We start from the raw sequence: 25029 nt of genomic DNA on the forward strand, positions 1-25029 counted from the left end.
ACATTTGCAAATTGCTGTCTGTCAAAAAGGAATTCTGAGAATGTTTTGGGGATCTTCCATAATAGCTTTCTGAAATTGTTTTGTCGCTGATGGAGATGACTGGAGGCGTAGAGGTGTGTTTGTGTGTGTCTGAAATGTGTGTTTACTGGATTAGGATGAAAAGACTGAATGAAGAATGAAGTACCTGGCCTTGTGAAATGAAAGCTCTGTTTCAAAACTATATATATAAGATATATATATATATACAGTCAAGCCAAAATTTATTCAGACACCTTAAACATTTCATTCATTAATGCAGTTTATTCACTATAGTTTAAAAAAAAAAAGTGTAATAATATATGACAAGATCTCAGAGTCAATATCTAATGTCAGAAAAAAATAATCTTAATTATGTCAGATAACACTTAACATGGTCAGGTCAATATTTTATTTTTTTTTTTTTTTCGATTTTACTGGTAGTCCACTGTATGAAGGATTTTTGGGTGTAATACGTCACAGTTTACTTTATTTTGCTATCCTCACTAACATAAATGAACTATAGTGTCCTGCATCCACTAGTAAAATGTATCAAAAATATCAAAAATGTAATTTTTCAAAAAAATATTTTGTGGTTTTTTTTTTTATATATATATATATATATATATATATATATATATATATATATATATATGAGAGAGAGAGATAGATAAATTAATACTTTTTTAGAAAAGATGTATTAAATTGATCAAAAGTGAGAGTAAAAGATTTGACAAAAACGTTTTCAAATAATAATCATAAATGTTTCTTGAGCAAAAAATCTGCATATCAGAATGGTTTCTGATGGATCATTTGACTCTGAAGACTGGAGTAATGATGCTGAAAATTCATCTTTGATCACAGGAATAAATTGCATTTTAAAGGTGCCCTAGAATTAAAAATTGAATTTACCTTGGCATAGTTAAATAACAAGAGTTCAGTACATGGAAAAGACATACACTGAGTCTCAAACTCCATTGTTTCCTCCTTCTTATATAAATCTCATTTGTTTAAAAGACCTCAGAAGAACAGGCGAATCTCAACATAACACCGACTGTTACGTAACAGTCGGGGTGTACGCCCCCAATATTTGCATATGCCAGCCCATGATCGAGGAATTACACAAGGGCAGAACGTCTGGATGTGCAGATTGTGCACAGCTGAATCATCAGACTAGGTAAGCAAGCAAGAACAATAGCGAAAAATGGCAGATGGAGCAATAATAACTGACATGATCCATGATATCATGATATTTTTAGTGATATTTGTAAATTGTCTTTCTAAATGTTTCATTAGCATGTTGCTAATGTACTGTTAAATGTGGTTAAAGTTACCATTGTTTCTTACTGTATTCACGGAGACAAGAGCCGTCGCTATTTTCATTTTTAAACACGTTCAGTCTGTATAATTCATAAACACAACTTCATTCTTTATAAATCTCTCCAACAGTGTGCAATGTTAGCTTTAGCCACGGAGCACTATCAAACTCGTTCAGAATCAAATATAAACACCCAAATAAATACTATACTCACATGACCTGAAGCATGCATGCAGCATACTGTACATGATGAACATCTTGTAAAGATCCATTTGAGGGTTATATTAGCTGTGTGAACTTTGTAAATGCACTGTATTATAGAGTTGCGAGCTCGATGGGCAGGGAGCATGAGATTTAAAGGGCCAGCAGCCCCTGAATCGGTGCATAGTTAATGATGCCCCAAAATAGGCAGTTAAAAAAATTAATTAAAAAAAATCCATGGGGTATTTTGAGCTGAAACTTCACAGACACATTCAGGGGACACCTTAGACTTATATTACATCTTGTAAAAAACGTTCGATGGCACCTTTAAAATATATTCACATAGAAAACTTTAAAATTGTAAAAATATTTCACAATATTACTACATTTTAAGCAAATACATGCAGCCTTGCTGAACAGAAGACTCCTTTCAAAACAAACAAAAAACACTTTTGAACAGAAGTGTAGCCAGCATCGACTCAATAGTCTAATAAGAGCGCACACAAATATTGGTGTCACGATTAGTGCGTTTTACTTTCATTTTCATGGACTTTTAGTTTGTTTCTCGTTTCTTTTGTTCCGTTTTCCCACTCTTTGTTGGTTACTGTAATTTCTGATTCATTAACACACCTGTTCATATTTGAGTTCATTATCCTTGTGTATTTAAGTCCCTCAGTTCATTCAGTTCATTGTCCGGTGTTGTTTGTGCCATGCATGCGTGTTCGCATCCATTTGGAGATCTGTTTTGCTTTCTTTAACAAACCATGCTGCTATTTTGAACTACTTCACCTATTTTCATCATCATTGGACTTGAAACTTATTTTAATTTCTCTCACTTTTTTCGCCATCCTTGATGTGCTTACTGCATTTTGGAAATGTCTAACTCATCAAAAATACATGTAATGCTGGCACAAAATTTGACCAAAACATTATAACAAGGTTTTGCAATACTTTGGTTTTGCTAAAGATCCAATGTGTCATCCTTCTCCTCCAGGTGTATGGATGACTGCAGAGATATTAGTGAGTCAGCTCACCTGTATAAGTGCAATTGCACTCCATGACACATTTATTTATTGAGGAGGCTCTCTGAGCCATATAAAGAATAATTAGAATTTTTATGAGTACAAAAGACAGCCTAGATCATTTAAAACACTGATCTGCACCCATTCAACAAGCCATGATCCCATCAATCAACTCTCATATGACTGCCTAGTTCTGAGATGATGAGTGAAGAGACTGAGCTGGAACAGCCATCAGCCAGCACTGTTAAACTCAAAATAACCGTCCCCGGACTTCACTGGAATTTAGTCCATGTTTGCATCAATGTTTTGTGTTACTATGTGGCAGTGTGTGTGTGTAAGGTAGATGCATTGTTTGTGTAAGTGTGTGTGTGTGTGTGTGTGTGAAGGTAACTCAGGGTGGTGACCCCGGCAGCACGCAGAGACGTCAGAAGCCCGAGGCGTGTCCGCCCCTCCCAGAGTATCTTCCATTGTTCGCTCCATACGCGCTGAATGCCTGTCGGTTCGAGGAGATTCCTTGTGCCATAATGGCCCATTATTTGTGCTCAAGCTCTATTCAAGCCTTAATGACTTACGCCAGTTTTCCAGGCCTCTGGAGACCCGCATACGAAAAGCGCACAGCTCAAGAGGAGAGTCAGCCTTTGTGCTCAACTTTATAGGATCCTAGAATATTTCTTTCTCTTGCTCTCTTCTACACATATGGACAAAAATTACCTGCAGGGTGTATTTTCTTGTGTCTTTTCCTAGGCTTCTGTAATGCAGGAATGCAATGTGGATGGAGTCTTGTCAACATACTTTTTTGATGTTTGTAGGTGTAAATGAATTTTAATAAACAGTGAATATAAGGTATAGAGCATAGACCACTCTATACAGGTTGTTTTTGTTGTAGTAGGGGCTAACCAAGGAGAAATGTAAAAATGTATCATCTTTTATTGGAAAGTTAAACAATGTTTTATCAAACTTTGATAGTTGCCTTAATCTTTGAAACTGATAGTATTCAAACTAAATTTTTATAAAAATCACCTGTCAAGTTTATAATCAGTCAAATTGGAAGACTACCAGGACTCGTCTCAAGATCACTCATTTAAGTTCACTGAATGCCAAAATGATGAAAAAAAGACCAGTCAAGAATAGAAAATTATTGAAAATATTCAAATCAGGAATGTCAGAATCAGAATGCGTAGTTCGTGCATAAAAATATCTGTCAAAGCCAACATGCTGAACGATGTTCACAAACTCTGCAAAGTTTTTCAATTGGATTGGCCGTTTATTCTCTTTAGCATGCAGTGTTGGGTGTTTCACTCAGTTCCCTGATCATTCAGATTCAATTTCAGCGAGTGAAGAACAAATTTATACTCATGTGCATTATGTATTATGCACGTTATTGTCTCTGACAGACAGCATGTTGAAGCCGCTCAGGCAGCCATTTTCTCCCTCTTCTCTGAAAGCTATGACGTAGTCAAAACATCCAGTTGTTTGAGTTTTCCAGGAAATACGTGACTTGCTGGACCTCTGCTTCTCGTAAATACTACCATGTATTGTGCACGTTATTTTTTTAAAGAAATCATTGTTGTGATATTCAAATGACATGGATCTGAAAACAGATGAATCGTAAGGTAATAATTTATTTCTTAGTCGGCAAGTATTCAGTGAAGTGATTGATGCCCATGAGTGTGTCGTCCATGTTCTTAGTTTTCATATTCCAACCGACAGCCAGTCTTAGTTTTTGACGGATGTGATAACATGTACGAGGGGTAAACTGTTTGATTTTTGGTTAATTATAAATGTTCTGGAGATGTTCAAAATACTTTATTTTGTGTAGTTCATTACACTTATTTTACAGAATGAAGTTTTTTTTGTGGCTTAAATTACATTACTCATAAACTGACATGTTTGATAAACTGTGATGCACTGTGTATTCTGACACCTTTCTGTCAGAACCAGCATTAAAGGTGCCCTAGATTATGTTTTTAAAAGATGTAATATAAGTCTAAGGTGTCCCCTGAATGTGTCTGTGAAGTTTCAGCTCAAAATACCCAAACATTTTTTTTTTTTAATTAATTTCTTTAACTGCCTATTTTGGGGCATCATTATAAACACACCGATTTTATGCTGTGGCCCCTTTAAATCCCGTGCTCTCCGCCCACAGAGCTCGCGCTTGCCTTAAACAGTGCCTTAACAAAGTTTACACAGCTAATATAACCCTCAAAATGGATCTTTACAAAGTGTTCGTCATGCATGCTGCATGCATGCGTCGGATTATGTGAGTATTGTATACTGTTATATTGTTTACTTCTGATTTTGAATGAGTTTGAGGCTGTGCTCCGTGGCTAACGGCTAATGCTACTCTGTTGGAGAAATTTATAAAGAATGAAGTTGTGTTTATGCATTATACAGACTGCAAGTGTTTAAAAATGAAAATAGCGACGGCTCTCTTGTCTCCGTTAATACAGTAAGAAACGATGGTAACTTTAACCACATTTAACAGTACATTAGCAACATGCTAACGAAACATTTAGAAAGACAATTTACAAATATCACTAAAAATATCATGTTATCATGGATCATGTCAGTTATTATTGTTCCATCTGCCATTTTTCGCTATTGTTCTTGCTTGCTTACCTAGTCTGATGATTTGGTTGTGCACATCCAGACGTTAATACTGGCTGCCCTTGTCTAATGCCTTTTATAATGTTGGAAACGTGGGCTGGCATATGCAAATATTGGGGGCGTACATATTAATGATCCCGACTGTTACGTAACAGTCTGTGTTATGTTGAGATTCGCCTGTTCTTCGGAGGTCTTTTAAACAAATGAGATTTATATAAGAAGGAGGAAACAATGGAGTTTGAGACTCACTGTATGTCATTTCCATGTACTGAACTCTTGTTATTAAACTATGCCAAGATAAATTCAATTTTTCATTCGAGGGCACCTTTAACTTCTTGAGCAATCTGAGCTACAGTAGCTCGTCTGTTGGGACCACACGAGCCAGTCTTCGCTCCCCACGTGCATCAATGAGTCTTGTCCGCCCATGACCCTGTCGTCGGTTCACCACTGTTTCTTCCTTGGAGCACTTTTGATAGATACTGACCACTGCAGACCGGGAACACCCCACAAGAGCTGCAGTTTTGGAGATGCTCTGACCCAGTCATCTAGCCATCACAATTTGGCCCTTGTCAAACTCGCTCAAATCCTTATGCTTGCCCATTTTTCCTGCTTCTAACACATCAACTTTGAGGACAAAATGTTCACTTGCTGCCTAATATATCCACCCACTAACAGGTGCCGTGATGAAGAGAGAATCAGTGTTATTCACTTCACCTGTAAGTGCTCATAATGCTATGCCTGATCTGTGTGAATCTGAGAGAGAGAGTATAGTATAGTATAGTATAGTATAGTATAGAATAGTATAGTATAGGATAGGATAGGATAGTAGTCAGACAGACCCTCAAACCCAAGACTCAATCCCTCAAGACCCAAATCTGCCAAGATCTCACACCTGACCCAGATCTTGGACTTTCAGTCCAAGAACCATTGTCATTGTCAATTATGTATCACCTTATTTTCAATGCTTTCAGTATTTGCATAGATTTTTAAAGTGCTGTCTTAAAGTTGGAAAAATTTGCCTTAAGATTAAACTAAATGTTTTGATACGTAACTAATGGATGAAAACTTTTGTTTACCATATCCATCTCTCATGTGCCTTTTTCAGCTCACACATAAGCCATCTGACCTGTGTTCATTGAAGGCTTACCAACTCACCGATCCCTGTAATGCCTCTGTATGTTACCTGCTTCTTTTGGGTTTCGCTCATGCGTGCTTGTTTATGTGTTTGAAATTGCTTGTTTGTGCTTTGTGAAGCATCATTGGGTTCTTCAAAAAAAGTTATGTTAATAAAAATATGTATTTTTGAAAGAATTGAAGAGTTTGTCACCCATGTTGCTCATAAATGTATCATTTTAAAAGACAAAATTGGCACGAACTAAAGTCTGCTAACAAAAACGTGGCAGCACCATGGTACAGTGATGGTATCAGATGGTGAGACCATGGTACTTTTACAGTATATACGGTATGGTACTACTGAGAGATTAAAATAGTTACGTAATAAACCATGGTACTTTTTAGCGCATTTTTGTTAGCGCATATATATATATATATATATATATATATATATATATATATATATATATATATATATATATATATATGCATGATTACATTTAACTTAACATGATTGCCGTAAATGAAATGATGCATTTCAGTGGGACTTAAACAAAATAAACAGAAAAATTCACAATCAACTGAAGTTGTTTAAATAATGCAAAATATTTATTATTACCTAAAAGTGGTTACCACAACAATGGCAATTAAATATAATAATTTCATAGAAATAACATTGAGAAAAATCTTATTAGCCAATATGGCTTAATTAAAGATATTTAATATAAATGTAAAAAAATAACATTTCCATTGATGCAATTGCAGAGCTTCATTGTTTTACAGTGTATAAAGTCCAGTAACAAGAACCAGAGCCGTTCTTCCACCAGAGTCTTTGGCTTGTAGTGTCTGGATGGGCATCACACCCCACTTTGGGTTTCTGGAGTCCACAGTTTTAATTTGTTACAGCATATTCCTCCTGTGCAACAAGTATCTTCAATGCAAAGTCTTTATTTGCGATCAGTTTAATCTTAAGCGTCCCGTGTGGAGGACACAGTGGCTTCTCTGACTAATCCCATGCACCAAAAGTTCTAGCTCAGAAGAGTTGGTAGAGGTTAGTCTTGATAATTTGAGGTTTGGTTTGTTTCAGTCAACATCTCCATCAGATTTGATTCTTCTTCCCGTTGAGCTCCACACCGATGCTGACACGCCCCGAGAGTGAAGACCACATGACAGAGACCGCAATCCAAAACGGTTGCATCTGCAGGTATTCCAACACACCTGATGACACCAGATTGCATGACATGTGCAAAGAATGAGTAGATAGGAGCTTCTTATTCAGGTAAATCCTGTAGTGGATCAGCGAAGCTCAAAAGGATGATCTCTACGATGCAGCATTTTCAGACATCCTCGCTCGTGGCCTGTGGTGCTTGCCTTACTCGCCATTTCTCCAGGAGAAGATGGATGTTCTTGACGGCCCTCACCCTGGAGAGGACATCACCAGTCTGTTCTGTGTTTTTCACCCTGTAGAAAAACAGAGCAGTGAGGTCAATATCACAGCAAACACAGGTGGGACCAGATTTACCAGGCAAGCATTAGTTGTACAACTGAAATCAGGTGCTCAGAGGCTTAAAGGGTTCAATATAGACTGAAATCTAAGATTTCATATAATAATAAAACCATAATCTAAACATACTGAGGGTAAAATCCACTCAATGGAGTCTTCGAAAAACTATTTACTTTCAAAGTCAATGCGCTTATATCTGTCATGAAAATGAATGTCAGGTTATTTGTCACAGCCACAAGAGACATCAATCTTACAGAGGCTTGTAATTAAAGCACACAATTATTTCTCAAATGTACGTGAGAATAAGATTGTGCTGCTTTATTTTTTTCGGTCTATGTATCTGATTTGTCTTACCGTCTAATCTTTGTCTGTTCGTCTGCCAGCTTGTGTTTGCATTGCTTCTCGGCGCAATCGTGGCCCTGGGCGGCATGGATCGCCTTGTCTGACGCTGCTTTATACCTATGAAAGAAAGTTCAGCAGTCAATTCCTGAGCAAGTTTGATAAAAGTCCACAAATAGAACTGAAACCTGTTTCTGCAAGTTCACCCAAGTCATGTAGTGACAGATATTATGGCTGTACATTAATACTGAGGTTCCCACACACAGCTCATGCTCAAGAAAACAAGTGTGTCCCAAATATTTTTGTCCTTGAAATTGGTCTTAAGATTAAAACTATCTGGATTTGAACTATGATGACGTTCACCTAATTTGCATTCAATGTGTACTTACCGTAACGCATTGTTCGCTTGACAGAATGAAGAGCATGTTTTGTCTTTGCTATCTGCACATTTGCAGCGTGACTTGGGCACAACAGGTTCCGTGACTGAGCGCTTCTTCCGTGGAGCGTTTCCAAGTCCATATGACACTGTTCGCCTAGGGGGAAAGAAAAAAATGATTAGATAACAAATTTAGTCATGCCATAAGCATGAAGCATGAATAATTCTATAATGATTTACAGATTTTTTGTACATTCATAAGTCATGAAACATCATAGATTCATATTTTTCTATCTATATTTAGATTTGATAGTATATGCTCTTCTGATTTCCATGATATAATGTTTGTTATGACTTACTCTGGTGTGTTGACCCATATTATGTCCAGGTGGCAAAAGTAGACGCACTCTTTATCCAGAAAACTCGCGCAAGAACATCTCTTAGTCCTGGAGTGGTGGGCAGGGATTGACGTGCCTGGTGCTGTGCCATGACCCAAAGATGCTGGAGCAGCTAAAATCATAAAATGATGTTGAATTCATAAGCTGTTGTGAGATAAAGATCTCCACCTACAAACACGCACTGTGATTTTTACATTCTTAAGTTGCACAACCTATGTTTGATGGACTGGAAAATCTGGAATTTGTCACGCTCAATTAAAAATGACAGTGATGCTCAACATATAGACTACAAGAATATTAAAACTTCATCTAGCATATGTTGTTTAATCAACGTCATGTTGTACTAATACTTTATTATATCTGGATCCCTGCACTTTTCTGTCTGTATTTTAACACATTCCAGCTTGTTTAATGGTTTAAAAAGTAGTCAAATAATATTTTCCACAAATATTGGCTATAAATACACTTAAAAACAAGTACATACCAAAGTCAAATATTCCAGATGACAGCATGGACAACACTGGAAAAATAATCCTCAAATCCATTTTATTTAATCTTATGCAAGTCCCAGATGTGGCACAAACGGTGATAGTCCAATAAATTCGCAACCAGTTAAAAAGCTTCAGTTTTGCACTATTAAGCTGCTGTCTTCTCAATGCATTATTCTGGAGTCTCGAGCACACTCTTGTACAGAAGCGCTTATATACTCGCGTTCTCCGCCTCCCGCCCGCTCGCTCACGCGAACACAATGCTGTTTGTTAATAGTCACAGACAAGCAACGTGTGGAGCGAGATAAGAACTTTGTATTCCTGAGATTCCAGCGGGATGGAGACGCCGGGCGGTCGTTCGGTGCCAAGTTTTTATGGTAAGAAAGATGACTTACGAGTAGTTTTCCTACAGGGCAGTAGAGGGCGCGCGAGTACAGACTACGCACACAAAATATACTGAGACTCCAAAAGAGGTTAGGAACAATGTGAATAATAGATGTAAGTAATATATTCCACAAATTCTTTGTATTATATATTCATATAGGCTAAAACAGGGTTAGTTACGTTTTACAAATTGTTATTGTGTATAGACGCGAAATTTCAAGTCTTGGCTTCCAAAAATCTATTGAGCATTTTCGCCGATATTGCCCAGAAAAAAAAACCTCGTGAAAACAAACCCCCGCTACTGTACTCTATAGGGGTAAGTTGAACCTGCTATTAAACAAAATAAAGCACAATTTAACTAGTGAATCAATTATAAAACACAACAACTCACAAAACTGGCCGAGCTTCAACAGTAGTAATTTATAAATTTGCATTCAAATAATTGTTTTGACATTCGTAAATCTAGCTGTGAATATTATTTTTTGTCACAGATATATTAGAGTAATTTAGAATCATTTGGTTTACCCTGAATCACTTTAGGTTTAAAAGATCTCACTAGCAGGACCCTTACGAAAAACTAGTATACTTCAAGTTCATTTGATCAAGTATACTAAAGTAATGTTCAAGTATACTTTATGTAGTAAGTATAATATCAATGTACTAGTAGTAAACTTGTAAGTGTACTATTTTAATACCGCTTGGGATTAATTGGCCCAATTGAAGTATATGTTTAAGTGTACTATAAGTGTAACAGTAGTAAACTTTAACTAGTTCACAGCTACGTTTCTCATTTGTACTGCATCTGTACTAAAAGTGAACTTATACTAGTATACTAGTAGTTTACTATTTTAATACTAGTAGTAGCTACATTTTTAGTATACGAAAGTACACTTTGAAATATACTCTCAGTAAACTGCTAGTTTAGTGCAAGTATACTTTTAAGTTTTCTTTAAGTGAACATGACATCACACTTATAGTTTACTTTTTATATATTATTTTTGCACTTTAAGCATACTTCTATGTTCCTACACAGCAAAAACTGCAGTGTTAAATTAACTCTCATGGGAGTACATGTGAGACCATACTCAAGAGTGTTAAAGTGTTAAAATAAGAGTGTTAAATGAACACTGAAAAGTGTTAAAGTTAATAAGATAATTAAGTGATTAACAGTGATGATTGACCATTATTGAAGATACCTGATGATAACAAGCAGAATCACCAAAGGAGAAAATCACAATTTTAAGCCACCATCGTGGAGATGAGGGTTTGCTTTAGTTGGGCTCTTGTCCCTTGACTTTTAAAAATAAAATTTGGTTTGGGCTGTTTTAACTGAGTTATAACATCCGGACAAACAAATGGAAAAAATGATCAGGTGGTGTTGGTTATGTTTTCACACAATCATTATTTGGTCTGAATCACTGAACTCATTTAGAGCACAATCTCTGAGTTAGATTTACGTTATTGATTACAGCAGCACTGTGATTCTACAGCACAAGATCAGCTTTATCAATATAATCTGAAGGATTTCACAAACAGTTGTTCTGAGCAAAAAAAAAAAAGAAATCTTTCTCTTAGGCACACACAGATATCAAGAATCAGCCTGAGAATCTCAACAATGGTGAGAATAATAAAGCATGTTGCAGTGCATTCTGGGAGCCACCAATCAAAATTCATCCATGGCTCCCATCATGCATTGCTGCATGAATAAATTATGAGCTGAATTGTCTTAGTAATTTCCTTTATTCTCATATTTTATTTTGTTCCGTTTTATGCGACTTTTTAGTAGCTTGTTTTTTAATGTTCACAGTTGATCAGAATATGTTGCTTGTCACTGTCATTGAGATTCACAGGCTGATTCTTTATGTCTGTGTGTGCCTAAAAGAAAGACTTTATTTTTTTTTTTTGCTCAGAACAACTGTTTGTGAAATCCTTCAGATTATATTGATAAAGCTGATCTTGTGCTGTAGAATCACAGTGCTGCTGTAATCAATAATGTAAATCTAACTCAGAGATTGGACTCTAAATGAGTTCAGATATTCAGACCAAATAATGATTATGTAAAAACATAATCAACACCACCTGACCATCTTTTCCACTTGTTTGTCTGGATGTTATAACTCAGTTAAAACAGCCCAAACAAAATTTTATTTTAAAAAGTCAAGGGACAAGAGCCCAACTAAAACAAACCCTCATCTCCACGATGGTGGCTTAAAAATTGTGATTTTCTCCTTTGGTGATTCTGCTTGTTATCATCAGGTGTCTTCAATAATGGTCAATCATGACTCAATTAATCACTTAATTATCTCATTAACTTTAACACTCTTGAGTATGGTCTCACATGTACTCCCTGGAGAGTTAATTTAACACTGCAGTTTTTGCTGTGTAGTATTAAAATAGTAAACTACTAGTATACTAGTATAAGTTCACTTTTAGTACAGATGCAGTACAAATGAGAAACGTAGCTGTGAACTAGTTAAAGTTTACTACTGTTACACTTATAGTACACTTAAACATATACTTCAATTGGGCCAATTTAGTCCCAAGCGGTATTAAAATAGTACACTTACAAGTTTACTACTAGTACATTGATATTATACTTACTACATAAAGTATACTTAAAAAATATACTTGAACATTACTTTAGTATACCTGATCAAATGAACTTGAAGTATACTAGTTTTTTGTAAGGGGAGTTCAGAAACTTTAGCCTCCAGCTCTGACCCTGCCCAATGGAAAACCCTGTTAATGGAAACTCGTGCCAGTTTGTGCTAACAATCAGCTAACCCTCCACCCGCTCCAAAAATGTATTAAATACAGCACGAAGATTCCATACGTGTAGCTTGTTCATGCTTGTTCCATCTAAGACAGAGAATTAGGACAACAATAAAGGCAATCTATTTAGATCAGATGAATATGGATGCTGCATTAAGGACAATTATGGAAATATGCTGTTCTGTTTTTCAATGTTGCTCTCCTCAGGCAAGGGTGGCATGAATACAGTAATAGTTTTCCAAATATTCTGACATCGCACTCAGTCAAGGTTAAGCCTCACCTGTACATACAGGTCGTAACGATGATACTTTCTCTTTATTTATTCATTTTTTCCCAACAGAACAGCACTGATGCAAGCATGTATTGAGATCAGCACATTTACCAATGAAAGAAAATTTGGATTAAAATAGATTAAAGTTTTATTTAGATTGCGGTCAAATCTAGAAATGGCATTCCATTGGATGCAGCTTAGTTTAGTATGTACAAGTGATTTTCAATGTTCTGCTCTCATTTTGACTAAATTCACCAGGTGTGGATGGACTGAATGTTTAGAACTGTTTTCAGAGAGTCTCACCCACTCTCATGATCTTCTGTGGGCTGGGTAACTAAGCAACATCCTCCCCCACCCCACCTTCCTGCATGATGCGCCCTGTACTCTTCTGCTTTGCCTGCAGTGACAAGACCCGTCCAGCAGGTGACGCTATTGAGTCACAGTCTTGGCGGACTGCAGCGGCAGACAGCAAATACTGTCAATTGAATGAGTCATTCCGGGGCTGTAATGAGAGCTTTTGCTACAAGCCTCTTGAGACAAGGACAATGTCGCCGTCAATAATCCTCGTAAAGGAGCTGATTGGTGACGTCATTTGCTGGCCTCTCCAAGCTCCTCATTAGTGATTTGAACTGCTGAATAATTCTAGTGTCTTGGAGAGCCCCAGGAATAACCCTTTCTACAAGGTTGATTAAAGGAGAAAAAAGACAGCAAATCAGAAAGCTAATTACACCGCTTAAAAAAAGAAGAAAAAAAAGGAGACTTCAGAGGCATTTCTGCACTTGTAAACAAGGTTTTACTGATACTGTCGATATTATAGATACAGCAAATGTAAAGCCACCATTTTACTCATACCTATGGACTTATGGAGTTCAAAATGGGCACCAGGTGTAATATAATAAATACTTGACCACAACATCTGTGCACAGGAACACTGACCCCCAAAAGCCATAGAAATGTTTATATATCAGTACAACATTAATTTCCCCATCAATTTATGATAGACATAAAACTTTTCAAAATGAAAACATTTAAAAATAAAACAAATTTCCTCCATTCTTCTTTGACTTCCATATCAACTTAATAGGCAACTACTAGATTTATAAGATATTATATACAGGTTTCTAAACGTGAAACTCCAAAAAGGCACAATTGTCTATACAACATGTACAAAAAGAAAATAACTGTCTGGTGCTGACAAAAGAGTACAAAATAAAATAATTGGTCATCATTTATGATTGCACATACAATATGACTGTCAGAAAATGTGCTTTTAGAGAAGGCTTGCAGAGCTGCAAACCTCCTGAAGTGTTTCAGTTTTACAAAGTGACACAGTTTTACAAAAAAAAGAGGGAGAAAGAGGTGGAAAGAGAAAGAGAGAAATTCATAGGCAGAAAAGAAAGAGCTTTTATTGGGACTCTCAGGTAGCTATGACAAGTCTATCCTCATCATCACTGGAGGCTTCATTGTAGTCATCGGTCACTGGTTGTCTAGAGACAGGTTGACGTGGTTTCACTTCACTAGCCCCACCTGCTGTTGCCTTGTGTGCAAGATCACAGCCTCTCTCATTAGAGGATGAGGGGGAGGAGAGCAAAGATGGCTGTGGTGGTGTTTTTGGTTTTTCCACCATGGCTGTTGTCTTCTCTGTGCCCCCTGTATCCCTAGATCCAGCGCTAGTGCTATTTTGAGAGACATGCTTCGCGTCTGTGGATGGCTTTGCATTTGTAGGAACATCTCCTGGATTGGCTGTTGGAGGACTGGCTGAGGGAATAGTTGCTGGTAGTGATTCTGCAACCTGTGCTGGTGAAGGTACAGATGCTACCCCCTCAGGGCTACGTGGCTTATCCTGGGCTGCAGGGAGTGGGCTGAGAGCTGAGAGAGGGCTGAGGGATGGGATAAGGGCAGGCAGGGCAATGTTGAGGATCTGCAGGCCAGGGATTTGTGCTGGGGAAGCAGTGCTGCACTGAGGGGTGGGGCTAGCTGCCAACACCTGCACGCCTAGGGTGGCATTTAATGGCAGACTCTGTTGAGACATCAGCTGAGTAGAGTTGGCTAAACCCACCACACTCAAAGTCTCCAAACCCACAGGCTGCAGGGCAGTCTGGGGAGCACCAAGTGTCTGAAGCCCTGCCACTTGGCCCAGAGGGAAACAAGGCAGTACACTACTGACTGGCTCCTGGACTACCAGCGGCTGGGTCGGAGAACCTTCTGGACGGGGCGAGGTGTTGGGGGCTGGGAGGGGGCTGCCAGTCTGCCTGTGAATAACACTGAGTGCTGGGATGGTTAGCTGGACTGGCCCGGCCTGAATAGGTACAAATGTTGAGTAAGCAGCCAAGCCGGCGGGAACAAGCTGGATGCCACCCACAGGTACCATGCTGTATGGGGAACGAGGGGGCTGTTGGGAGTGCAAAGGCAGGTGGCTGAAGAGATGAGTAGTGGCTCCTACTCTGGGCTCGTGGATCGGACCTGCATTTGGAAAGTGCAGGGGTCCCTGAAGAGGGTCAGAAGAGGTCTGAGTACCACGGTCAACGTTGGCATTGCACTCACTTGCAGGCTGGGAAATGGTGCTCGACACTCCATCCTGTTAAAAAAAACAATGCTATGAATACTTTTATCAACACTGCCAAACAACACAAAATTGCAGACACTGACTACCATTTAAAATTCTATTCACCTTTTCATGCATTCAAAGCAGTTTTGCTGACGTGCCAGGTATGCGAGACTCAAGACATTGGAATGCATATGGGGTTTGGTACTGGTATGGGGTGAGGTGTACATGTAGAGAGGGAGGGATGTACGACGAGAAAGACAGTGATTGCGAGGACATGGGTCTCACCTGGCCGAGCTTGGCGCCCTTGCCTGGCACTGGGGGACTAGGGGGAACGTCAAATTCAGGGTAGTCGATGGACATCTGCCTGCAAGGCGACACTGGGCTCATCATGTGTACGGAGTCAGTATCAGAGGTCTGGGATTCAGAGGCAGGGGCAGGGTGGGATATAAAAGAGGTGGGACTAGGGCCGGGGCTGGAGCAGGATGCAGAAATTGACATCTGTCTGACCAGTGAAACTGGGCTCATCATAGCCACAGACTCCGTGTCTGAGTTCTGGGAGTCTGAAGCTGGAGGAGGCTGAGGTTGGGGAGCTGGGGTTGGGTTCGGGCTGATGGACATCTGAGCTAGCAGAGAGCTAGGAGCTGTGTCGGCCTGGTTAGCAGGAAAATGCTGTGGGCTTGCAGAAACTGAAGGTGTTGCAGAAAGGCCAGACTCTGCCTGGCTGTCCTCCTCGTCTTCCTCTTCCCCATCGTTATCTTCATCATCTGGGCCATCAGAGTCATCACCATCTGAGTCCTGTCTGTCAGCACTTCCTGCTCTTCCTCGATCACCTTTGGGGGAAAAACAACTTAATGAACAAAAAAAGCAGGAGGAATTGTATAATGTAGCACAGCTAATCTTAACGCATAGCTACAAAAGAGCTAGGTTCTACTTGGAAAATTATCCTAGGAACTTTAATTTTTCACAATCATTCACAAAATCATTTCACCGCTGGCAGAGTGTGACCTTTAGTCTTTAGGGATCTTTAAGTAATGTTTGGTCTTTCAAAAGCTTTCACTTTCCTGAGTTATAGCTTTTACATCTACTGCATAGCAAAATAAGGAATGACAGGTCTAGAAATACTCCTCTCATTATATAGGGAAGACATTAACACCTCAGACCACAAATGCAGCCTGTGCTTCACAGCTTGTGCGGAACTGTGTGAGAGGAAAACAAATATGCTCTCAGTAACTGAGACCAGAGAAAGCTCACAGCTTCTTTCTCTCTCTTTCCTGCTAAAATTAGATGCTGCAATTTCCTCACGGTAAATGCTGTGTATGCCGCCCACATGCACCAAGAGTTAACAAGGAAAAAGACTGCGTTTAGAATCTCTAATTAGACTGTGGCATTGCCATTGATCATCACTGCAACATAACATAGCTAGAGACATTCCACATTTAACAGATGGTACTATTATTAGTAAACCTATTAATGGTCAGGTTGATTCTGTTGTTAAAAATGATGTAATGGTGTAAACAAAACTATAGTTTCTGCTTTCTGAGTTGGTTGGTAAAGTGTGGGTCCTCATGAAACAAACTCCCCTATTCAATATCTTTTTAAGACTTATATTCCCAAAAACACATGAGAGACATCTACCTGAGTCTTCTGTGTCCTGGTCCTCAATAATGCCCACAGCAACTCCCATTTCCATACACTTCTTACTGTGGGCTTTGGACTTCATGTGCTTGGTTAGGTTCCCTGTGTGGATAAATGAACAGAGAGGTCACTCAGGTGGGAGGCGGATGCAGGGCATGGGAGTGGTTTACATAAGCATGACATGTTCCCAAGCACTAGCTCTATGTAATGGGTGAGTAACTGATAAATAAGTTCTTAAAGGAACGTGGGCTGGTCTGACACTGTGTGCTGTTCTGCAGTGCAGCGTGGGAAGTTCAACTGTGATGAATCATACTGGCTTTTTTAAGAGAACAGGCACAGTCTTCAAAAAAAGGCAGGTAAGAAAAAAAAAAAAAAAGAAATTTCCAGCCATCCCTAAGAATGATCTAAATTACCTAACTGTTCTCAAATTCTGACACATTTGATTAAAAATAAATGAAAACTTTTAAGTTAAAAACATGTTTAGATTTGTCCTTATGCAAGTGTACGAGTTTGCTATTTATGGTGGTATTTTTTTTATGGATTAAAATGAAGTTTGTTTTTAATATCTTTTTTTTTTTTTTTTTTTTGTCCTGTTCATTATTTGTAACAATAATTGCCAATTGAGGAAGAAAACAAAATGTACCCATCACAGTTTTCAAATCAGTGTTTCAGACTGTGAACCCACCTTTAGTCTTGAAAGAGAAGTTGCAGTGCGTGCAGTGAAATGGACGGATGTCCGAATGAGTACGGATGTGTTTCCGCAGCATGCTAGGTTTCTTGCAGCGAATTCCACATTCCTCACAGATGTATTTTCCTCTTCCACGTCCCCTAACATACACATACTCCTCATTTGATTTGTAACTGAAAATATACCACAAATAGCACATTAAAACACAATTTCCTGTTAAATATTTTGAAAGTGGAGTAACATAAATGTGAAGATTTACAAACCCTCCATCAAAGATCTTCACTCGTTGAGGTTCAGATTTGGAAGAGTCTCTGTCTGGCTCTGTCTGATTTATTGGTTGAGTCTCTGGTTTTATTTTTCCACTATTCTCACTTGGCACAGATCTTTGCTGAATCAAAACCTAAAATAATCCAAAATACAAGAATTTGTTAATCATGCATGCACCATAAAAAAAAATGCATTAAAAATGTAAAACAGCAAACAATATAAAAGCTAACTATTAAAGCAGCATCAGTTGAGTGAAAATGCTTACTTTTGGCAAGACATCCTTCAGCTTCCCAGAGTAGGTCAAGATGTCAGATTTCAAAGTTGTTGTTTTTGCTTGGGTGTAATGTATTTTCTTGGATGTCTGTTTGGAGTCAAACAAGGACATAACCACTTTGGTGGGAAGTCCCAATGGATTGGGATTGTTTGGGTTTACTACCCATGCAGAGTAGGCAGAGATCCTCTGGTCTGTCTGCTGGATGTGGAGGGATTTCCTTTTCATGAGAAAACACCAGGTGAAGGTTGTAGCTGTTTTCAGACTGGGGAAAGACAGCCGATGGCTGTCTCTGGTGTTGACAACGGACACAGAAGAAGCTAACTTCACTTGTCCCTGAAATGTTGAAGGCCTCAGAGGAGATTTTGATGGAGACCAGCGCTGCTCCTCAGGTTTCTCTTGTGGCTTCAGAGTGGAATTCTCTGGCATGGCATAGCTTTGAACTCCGGGTGAAGAATGTGTAGCAGGTGTTGTGGTAGGTGTTCTGCTCTCCATCTCCTGTTCAGTGACCTCAGTTGTTGTTATCTGAGATACTGGTTCCTGGGTGTTCTTTTCAGCTTCTGAAGTCTCTGGCAATTGTTCTGGGGCATCAGTCTCAATTGGGCTATCCACTGGCTCTGTGGTACAGACCTGTCTAACCAGCATTAACTTCCTCTGCCTGGTCATTTCTGACATCTTTGAGTTCAAGTAGTTCAGAGATCTACCATCAGTGAGACATGCAGCTCCATGCTCATCTTTAGCCCGTTTCTGTGTTTTTTCCATAGCAATGTCAAGGCTGTTTGCAGGGGAGAGCATACGCTTGCTTGAGGCAGTGGATTCTTGGGGGCATAAATTTGCAGAAGCCAGTTTTTGTGTACAGTGCAGTGAACCAAGGGACAGAATGCTTTGCTCAGTGGTTTTCATGTTGTTTTTCATCTGTACAGCAACAGACCCATGTTGCCTGTGTGCTTGGATTTCTGGTCCAATCTTTGAATTACTGTTCACAACATGTACCGTAGGAAAGTTGACCTTAGAAACTGCAGACGCAGGTGCTAGGGTGTGCTCATGGGTGATTAGAATCTGTGGTACAGGTGTAGATGCTGGCGTTATATGAGATGTTGTATCAACTTGTGCACCAGCAGGCAGTACAATTGGAGGCTTATTGATTACAGCCTGATAAGCTGGTTGTGCTACATAGACATTTTGCATTCCATCATTTGACTGTGACACTTTAATTTCATTAGCAATTGGTATTGTTAGCACTGGCAATGTGATCTGCGTGCCTTTCACACCTGCTAAAGAATATGTCTGGCCTGTTTTTAGAACGGAGCAATTCATTTGGTATTTAGGTTCAAAGCTCTTTTGATTTTTTTCATCAGAGCTCTTCTGAATGTCTGTCTGACCAGCCCCCATATTGACCAGAGGTTGCATGTGACATGCCACAACCCTTGAGGTCTGATGCCATGGATGTGGAAGGCCATGAACTTGGGGCTGTTGGGTTTGGCTTCCAAGGTTGATGCTTTGAACCATTTGCTCATTTTTCGTTAGCGGGGCCTCTCCAGAATGTAGGACAAAGGACTGAGCAAGTGCAGATGTGTTCAGATTTACTGGTCTAGGTTGGGACCCAGAGCATTCATTGGTGAAGGGGACTCTTTGGATGGGGGGAGTCTGTTTCACTGCCAATTGAGGGTCTGGTGCAATCTTCAAGGACATTTGACGTACTAAAGGCCCTCTTCTTCTTTCAATGAGAGGCACCTGGGTAGCTGGAGGACATTGTGTAGTTTTTGGCAGGGCAGTCTGCATTGGTGGCAAAGGCCTGCTGGGTGACATACTGCTGCAGTCAAAGGATTTGCTACGGTAGTCACAAGAAATTTCCACTGATGACTGAGTGCAGCTGATCTGTTCTGAGGTAGCGCGTCTCATCATGCCTGGCACTCCAAGAGTGTTGTTTGCTACAGGGATCCCTTGAGCTTCTGGTGGCTTCCCAATACTATCAGCCCTTGATGGGCTGTCAGATCTTGGTGGATCATCTCTGTCAAAAGAGGCTGAAATACTAGAGCACCTTGACAAGCTACTATCTCTACTGAGGCTACGAGAGAGACTTGACTCAAAGCTGGATTCGCCAGATGAGTGTTCCATTTGAGCAAGTCTGATGCGCTTTTTCTTTGGGGGGAGTTTTTCTGTCGGCAGTTTAGACAAGCTCTCACTCCTCTGAGGCCAGTTGAATGTATCTGCAGGTTTCTCTGTTGATTCTACAACTTGAGTTTCATGATCTCTGTCTGGTTCCTCCGTTACTAAGATTTCAGGGACTTGAATGTTGTTCTGGCGCACAAGCCGTGATTGCTGTACAGGTGTCCCATCACTAGCAATGGTAAAGGTTTGCTTACCATGAGGTTCCATCCCTTGGCTGGCACATTTAGGTGTAGACATTCTGTCATGGTAACTTTGTGAAGAAGAACTCACTGCAGCCTCTGTATGGCCTTTTACAGAGCTCTTTACTTCCTTTTCCACAGGATCAACTGGAGATGACCTGTCAATGGACTCTGATGTTTCAAAAGAATTTGGTCTGCTGAGGGAGTTGGTATGTCGAATGACTGAAGTTCCACTTCCTTGTCTCTGGAGGTCACCTCTTTCTTTATTTGGTGTGCTGATCTGAGCCTCTCTAATTGGAGATAGTCTTGTCTCTTGCGATTCTGCAGCTCTACCAATGATTTGTATTTGTCCTAAAGTAGCAGAGTTACTTAAAGATTGGGTATGGTGAGAATAAGGTCGCCCTATCGAACCTGTCGAGGTCTGGCAGGAGTCAAAACTTCTTGAACATGGAGGAGTGGTCTCAGTTGGAGATTGGTCATCATCATCTCCAACACTTTTAATCTTCCTTCTTTTTCTTAACATGAGTGGTTGCTCTACAATGCCAGTAATTACTGCATTCCTGTTTAAAAGAGGCTGCTGAATTCCACGTCCAAACACTTCTGGCTCAATCTCTCTGGCATGCATAGGCTTGTTTTTTGGACCATGCAGTTCAGAACAATAAAACTTCTTGTGATTTTCAAAATTTTCCAGTTTTCTGTAACGGTTACGACAAGTCTCACATTCATACATTGTCCCTTTGTTTTGCTGGGGTTTTCGGTTTCTTTCTGTTGCATGCTCAAAAGACTTACTTCTCAGCTCATGTGTAATACTTGGTCCGTGATGGCTCTCATCCATGGAATGAACTGAGATAAGAACATGACCATCATTTGTGGACAAATCCTCAACTGCTATCTGCCTCACAAGGGTACGAGGATGTACAGCAGAATTTGGAGTAGAGGGAGCTGAAGAGAATACATCATCATTTAGTGAGCTAATCTTGTCGTCAAATGACTGACAGATCCTTAGTGGGTGAGGCTGAGGGGTTACATTGGGGAAAAGCGCTGACTGGCCAGGTGTGGTAGGCATTGAATTACTTCTTGTAATTGGTAAACAATCCATGGCTGGATACTGAGGTGGTACAGAAAGAAGAAATACTGGCTTTGATTTGTCCGTAGGAGTGAAAGGAGATTTTGGTATGTCTGAGTTGGAACTAGATCTTCTTACTGGTGGTTTTAGATCAAATTGAAAAGAGTCTTTAAATATGTAGGATTTAGGAGAATCAATGCTACCCCTTCGGGAAAGGGAAGTTCGTCTGGGTTTGACACTGTCTAGTTGCTTGTCATCCACAACAGCCTCATTGTCTGAGATCAGTTTTGAGATTCGCTCCTCAAGCGATAGAGCTTTGGTTTCCAATGGTGGACGCATTTGTCCAGAAGGAACTCGAGGCTTCTCAATAGATGCTACATGCATGACAGTTGTCACAACCGAGGAAGGAGGAACTTGTGGGGTTTTTGTAATGTCGGTTTCTGCTGGTGGAGTTATCTTAACAAAAGGACTTGGGGGACTCATAGCTTGATCTGCACTCTCAGAACGTGAAAAGTAGCCAGAGTCAGTGCTTCCAAGACTCCGAGGACTCAGCAGGCACTTGCCTTGTGGCTGTTGAGAGTAATCAGTTGCTTGTTGTCTTTGTAGCTGGGCGTGGCTGCCTCCTAGTGGTGATTTACAATGCTGATCTTCATCCTCACTTACTGAATCTTGTAGAGGACTTGTGCAATCCACTTCTTTCAGTGAGGACAGAACCATTACATTGGACCGTAGGTTTGCTGGCTGGAAATCCCTTTGCCTCTGGGCTGTGGCATGTTCAAGTGCTGAATCTGTAACTCTAGGGCTGTCTGCACGCAAAGGTGAAACATTTACAGGGTGGACAACCACTTTAGGGAGAGCAGCAGTGACCTTTGGCTCACATCCTCTCTGTGTAAGCAATGGTTTCAGAGTTTCAAACACCAACAAATGCTCGGATTCTCCTTGACTTCCTGGTACCATGCTTGCACTCTGCAAACTGCTCTCGGATAATGCCGTTAGGCTGCTCTGTGAAGAATCCGGGTCCAAGTCAGCTGCACTACCTTCTTCATCACTGTCCCCGCTTTCCTCCACATCAGAATGTGTTGGCAGACCTTTGTCGGACTCTTGGGAGAGGGATCCACTTCCAGAGTCTTTAACCAAACCCAGTTTGATGGCATGTGCATGAGACTTCTTATGCTTGTATAAGTTGCTCTTTGTCTTAAATGAAAAGCCACACGTCACGCACGGGTAAGGTCTCTCTCCTGTGTGGGACCGTATGTGTTTTAGAAGCACACTTGGCTTGGCACAAGCTCTTTTACAGTATTCACAGACATACTTCCCTTGCTTTTTTGGCTTTTGATCTTTTGCAGAGATATCAGATACTTGATTTGTGCCAAAGTTGACCACAGCTGTCATCTGAACAGGGTTGAAACCAGGTGTGACGGGGACTTGAATTGAGTTGGGTACTGTGGCTGACAGAGACTGGCATGTTTGAACAACAGGGGGCTGACTTTGAGGGAAACCACCTGATCCAGATGGAACAGGTGCATGCGTCAAGTTAAGTGAAGGCCCCAAACTGTAGCTTTTCTGGAACCCTGGTTTGTCCTGCTGACGATTTCCTGACATGTTCACATACTGCTGTGTTGTGTGTTGCCCTGTAGATGCCACACTGCTGTAGAAGTGTTTGGCTGCATTGAATGGTGGCACAAATGAAGGTTGTGACTGGACATTGAAATTAACAGCAGGCATAGCGACAGCATAGTCCGAATAAGTGACAGGAATGGAAATGGATTTTCCAAGATGTCCTATTGGACTGCTGTTCTTCCTTTCTGTCAGTGTATTGAAATCTGGCTCCATAGCCTTGAGCAATACCTCAAGGGGAGCACTTGTGTGAGAGGGAGATGCGTTTTTGTTGCTGCTGTTTCCACACCGGCTTTTTGTCCGCACTGGCCCTGCAGCACAAGGTTCTTCTGCAGAACTTTTGCGGCTGAGAGCCTGTGGCTCTGAGGTTGATGTCTCTTCGTGCTCCACTTTTACTGCCCTAGGTTCAGAAGCCTTCTGCGGTACATCTTCAGCATCTTGAGGGTCAGGCAATCCATGTGATGAACTGCTTGAAAAAGAAGAAGAGGGTGTGGCTTCCTTAGATGAAGAGATGTTTGGAGAAATGGATTTCTTGGTTTGTGATTGCTTTTTGACAGGAGATTTTGGTATTTTCTTTAGCTGGTTTTGTACCACAACTTTTTTCCTCTTCAGTCCTTTAATGCCCTCAGAGTTTCTGCCAGTACTTTCATTTGTGTCTGTAGGGGAAAAGAAAAATTGTAATGAACAACCCAAATGACATTTAATATTACTCTGTCCAATACCTTTTGAGATTTTTCCAGATAATTTGAGTAATAATCTATTAAATATTCCTTATTTAAATAGACAAATCTTTATGACCATCGACAAGGCTGAGGAAAAAAGAAAAACATAAAAAAATAAATAAATAAACAAAACAAACAAAATATGTATATTAACCTTTACAAATCTTTTTGAGTAAATGTGTAACCCAAATCTTTTAGATTAATTTTAAATATTAAATTAGAGGCAGTTTTTGAGTTTCCAAAACTCAGAATAAATGTCCTTTATTACTCATACAATTTTTATTCTAAAAAGAAACTTGAAAATTAATTATTGACATTATTGTAATTATATTTTTATTTTTGACAGTTTTGACTGCAGTACAGTACAGCACAATAACACGTATGGCTCAAATAGAAAAAGGCACAGAAAAAGCCTAAAACCTAAAAACCAAATGAATCTCTATTAGTGTGCTCTACGTAAGATTCTTGATCAAATGTAGTCAACGTTTATGTAATCTATCAATTCACAAATTACACATACATTTTCCTGTCAATCTTCAAAACAAACACCCATGTCTGTTATTTTCTGCTTTCATTTCTTCCCCCTTTGGCAGAATACCTTTCATCATGCAAAGCTCGTAAGCAAAGCAAAATCAAACCATAGACTGCTCTTTCCACAACACCTAAACATCAACATAAACAGTATGTTTAACCCGAAATTCGGACAAAAAGATATAAAGACAAATCAACAACAGCAAAAATCTTGCGATATCAGACCAACCAAAACATACCTAAGCAACGAGAGTTGATGAATTGTAGTGTAGACAAAGAACTTCAATTCACAATAAAAAAACAAATACAATCCTCTTCTTAGCATACCCAGTTCACTATAAGCTGTATCAGTGCCTCTGACAGCTAGCACATAGACAAGACTGTTTTGGAATCTAGAAGATCTCCTGAGCTGCTACTGAGGCCCACGCATCATTATGTACAAAACCCACTCTCCGTTTCTCAACCCTCTGTCACCATCCCTCTCTCGCTCTCTCTTTCTAAACCCTCCCTAACTTGCTCTCCTAC

At 39.8% G+C, this 25029-nt stretch overlaps 2 protein-coding genes across 5 annotated transcripts in view; both read right to left on the reverse strand.

Annotated features, from left to right (window-relative positions):
- Nucleotides 1-6977: 6977 nt before the first annotated feature.
- On the reverse strand, nt 6978-10328 carry edn1 (endothelin 1). The gene is made up of 5 exons (XM_048203715.1): nt 9378-10328; nt 8855-9005; nt 8509-8652; nt 8135-8239; nt 6978-7737 (listed from the first exon to the last, which is right to left on the reverse strand). The coding sequence occupies exons 1-5, from the start codon at nt 9436-9438 to the stop codon at nt 7614-7616; spliced, it is 585 nt and encodes a 194-aa protein (XP_048059672.1). The 5' UTR covers nt 9439-10328; the 3' UTR covers nt 6978-7613.
- Nucleotides 10329-13582: 3254 nt separating this feature from the next.
- The window catches only part of hivep1 (HIVEP zinc finger 1), a 74067-nt gene continuing 62620 nt past the window's right edge, over nt 13583-25029 (reverse strand). For 3 of the 4 annotated variants that reach the window (XM_048203500.1, XM_048203502.1, XM_048203499.1), the window contains 6 exons: nt 18212-23907; nt 17943-18079; nt 17677-17852; nt 16992-17093; nt 15642-16186; nt 13583-15386 (listed from right to left, as the gene is read on the reverse strand). In XM_048203500.1, coding sequence (XP_048059457.1) covers nt 14226-15386; nt 15642-16186; nt 16992-17093; nt 17677-17852; nt 17943-18079; nt 18212-23907 — 7817 coding nt within the window. In that variant the 3' untranslated portion in view covers nt 13583-14225. Of the gene's footprint in view, nt 15387-15479; nt 16187-16991; nt 17094-17676; nt 17853-17942; nt 18080-18211; nt 23908-25029 lie in introns of all 4 variants that reach the window. The other variant, XM_048203503.1, reaches the window with a different exon arrangement.

This window comes from Megalobrama amblycephala, linkage group LG9, assembly GCF_018812025.1.
Source record: "Megalobrama amblycephala isolate DHTTF-2021 linkage group LG9, ASM1881202v1, whole genome shotgun sequence".
Taxonomy (NCBI): Eukaryota; Metazoa; Chordata; class Actinopteri; order Cypriniformes; family Xenocyprididae; genus Megalobrama; species Megalobrama amblycephala.

Coding starts and splice junctions, on each gene's coding strand:
- edn1 (XM_048203715.1), bottom strand. CDS start 9,438: ATGGATTTGAGGATTATTTTTCCAGTGTTGTCCATGCTGTCATCTGGA. Junction 9,006..9,377: donor ATCTGGAATATTTGACTTTG/GTATGTACTTGT, acceptor TTATGATTTTAG/CTGCTCCAGCATCTTTGGGT. Junction 8,240..8,508: donor CAAGCGAACAATGCGTTACG/GTAAGTACACAT, acceptor TTTCTTTCATAG/GTATAAAGCAGCGTCAGACA.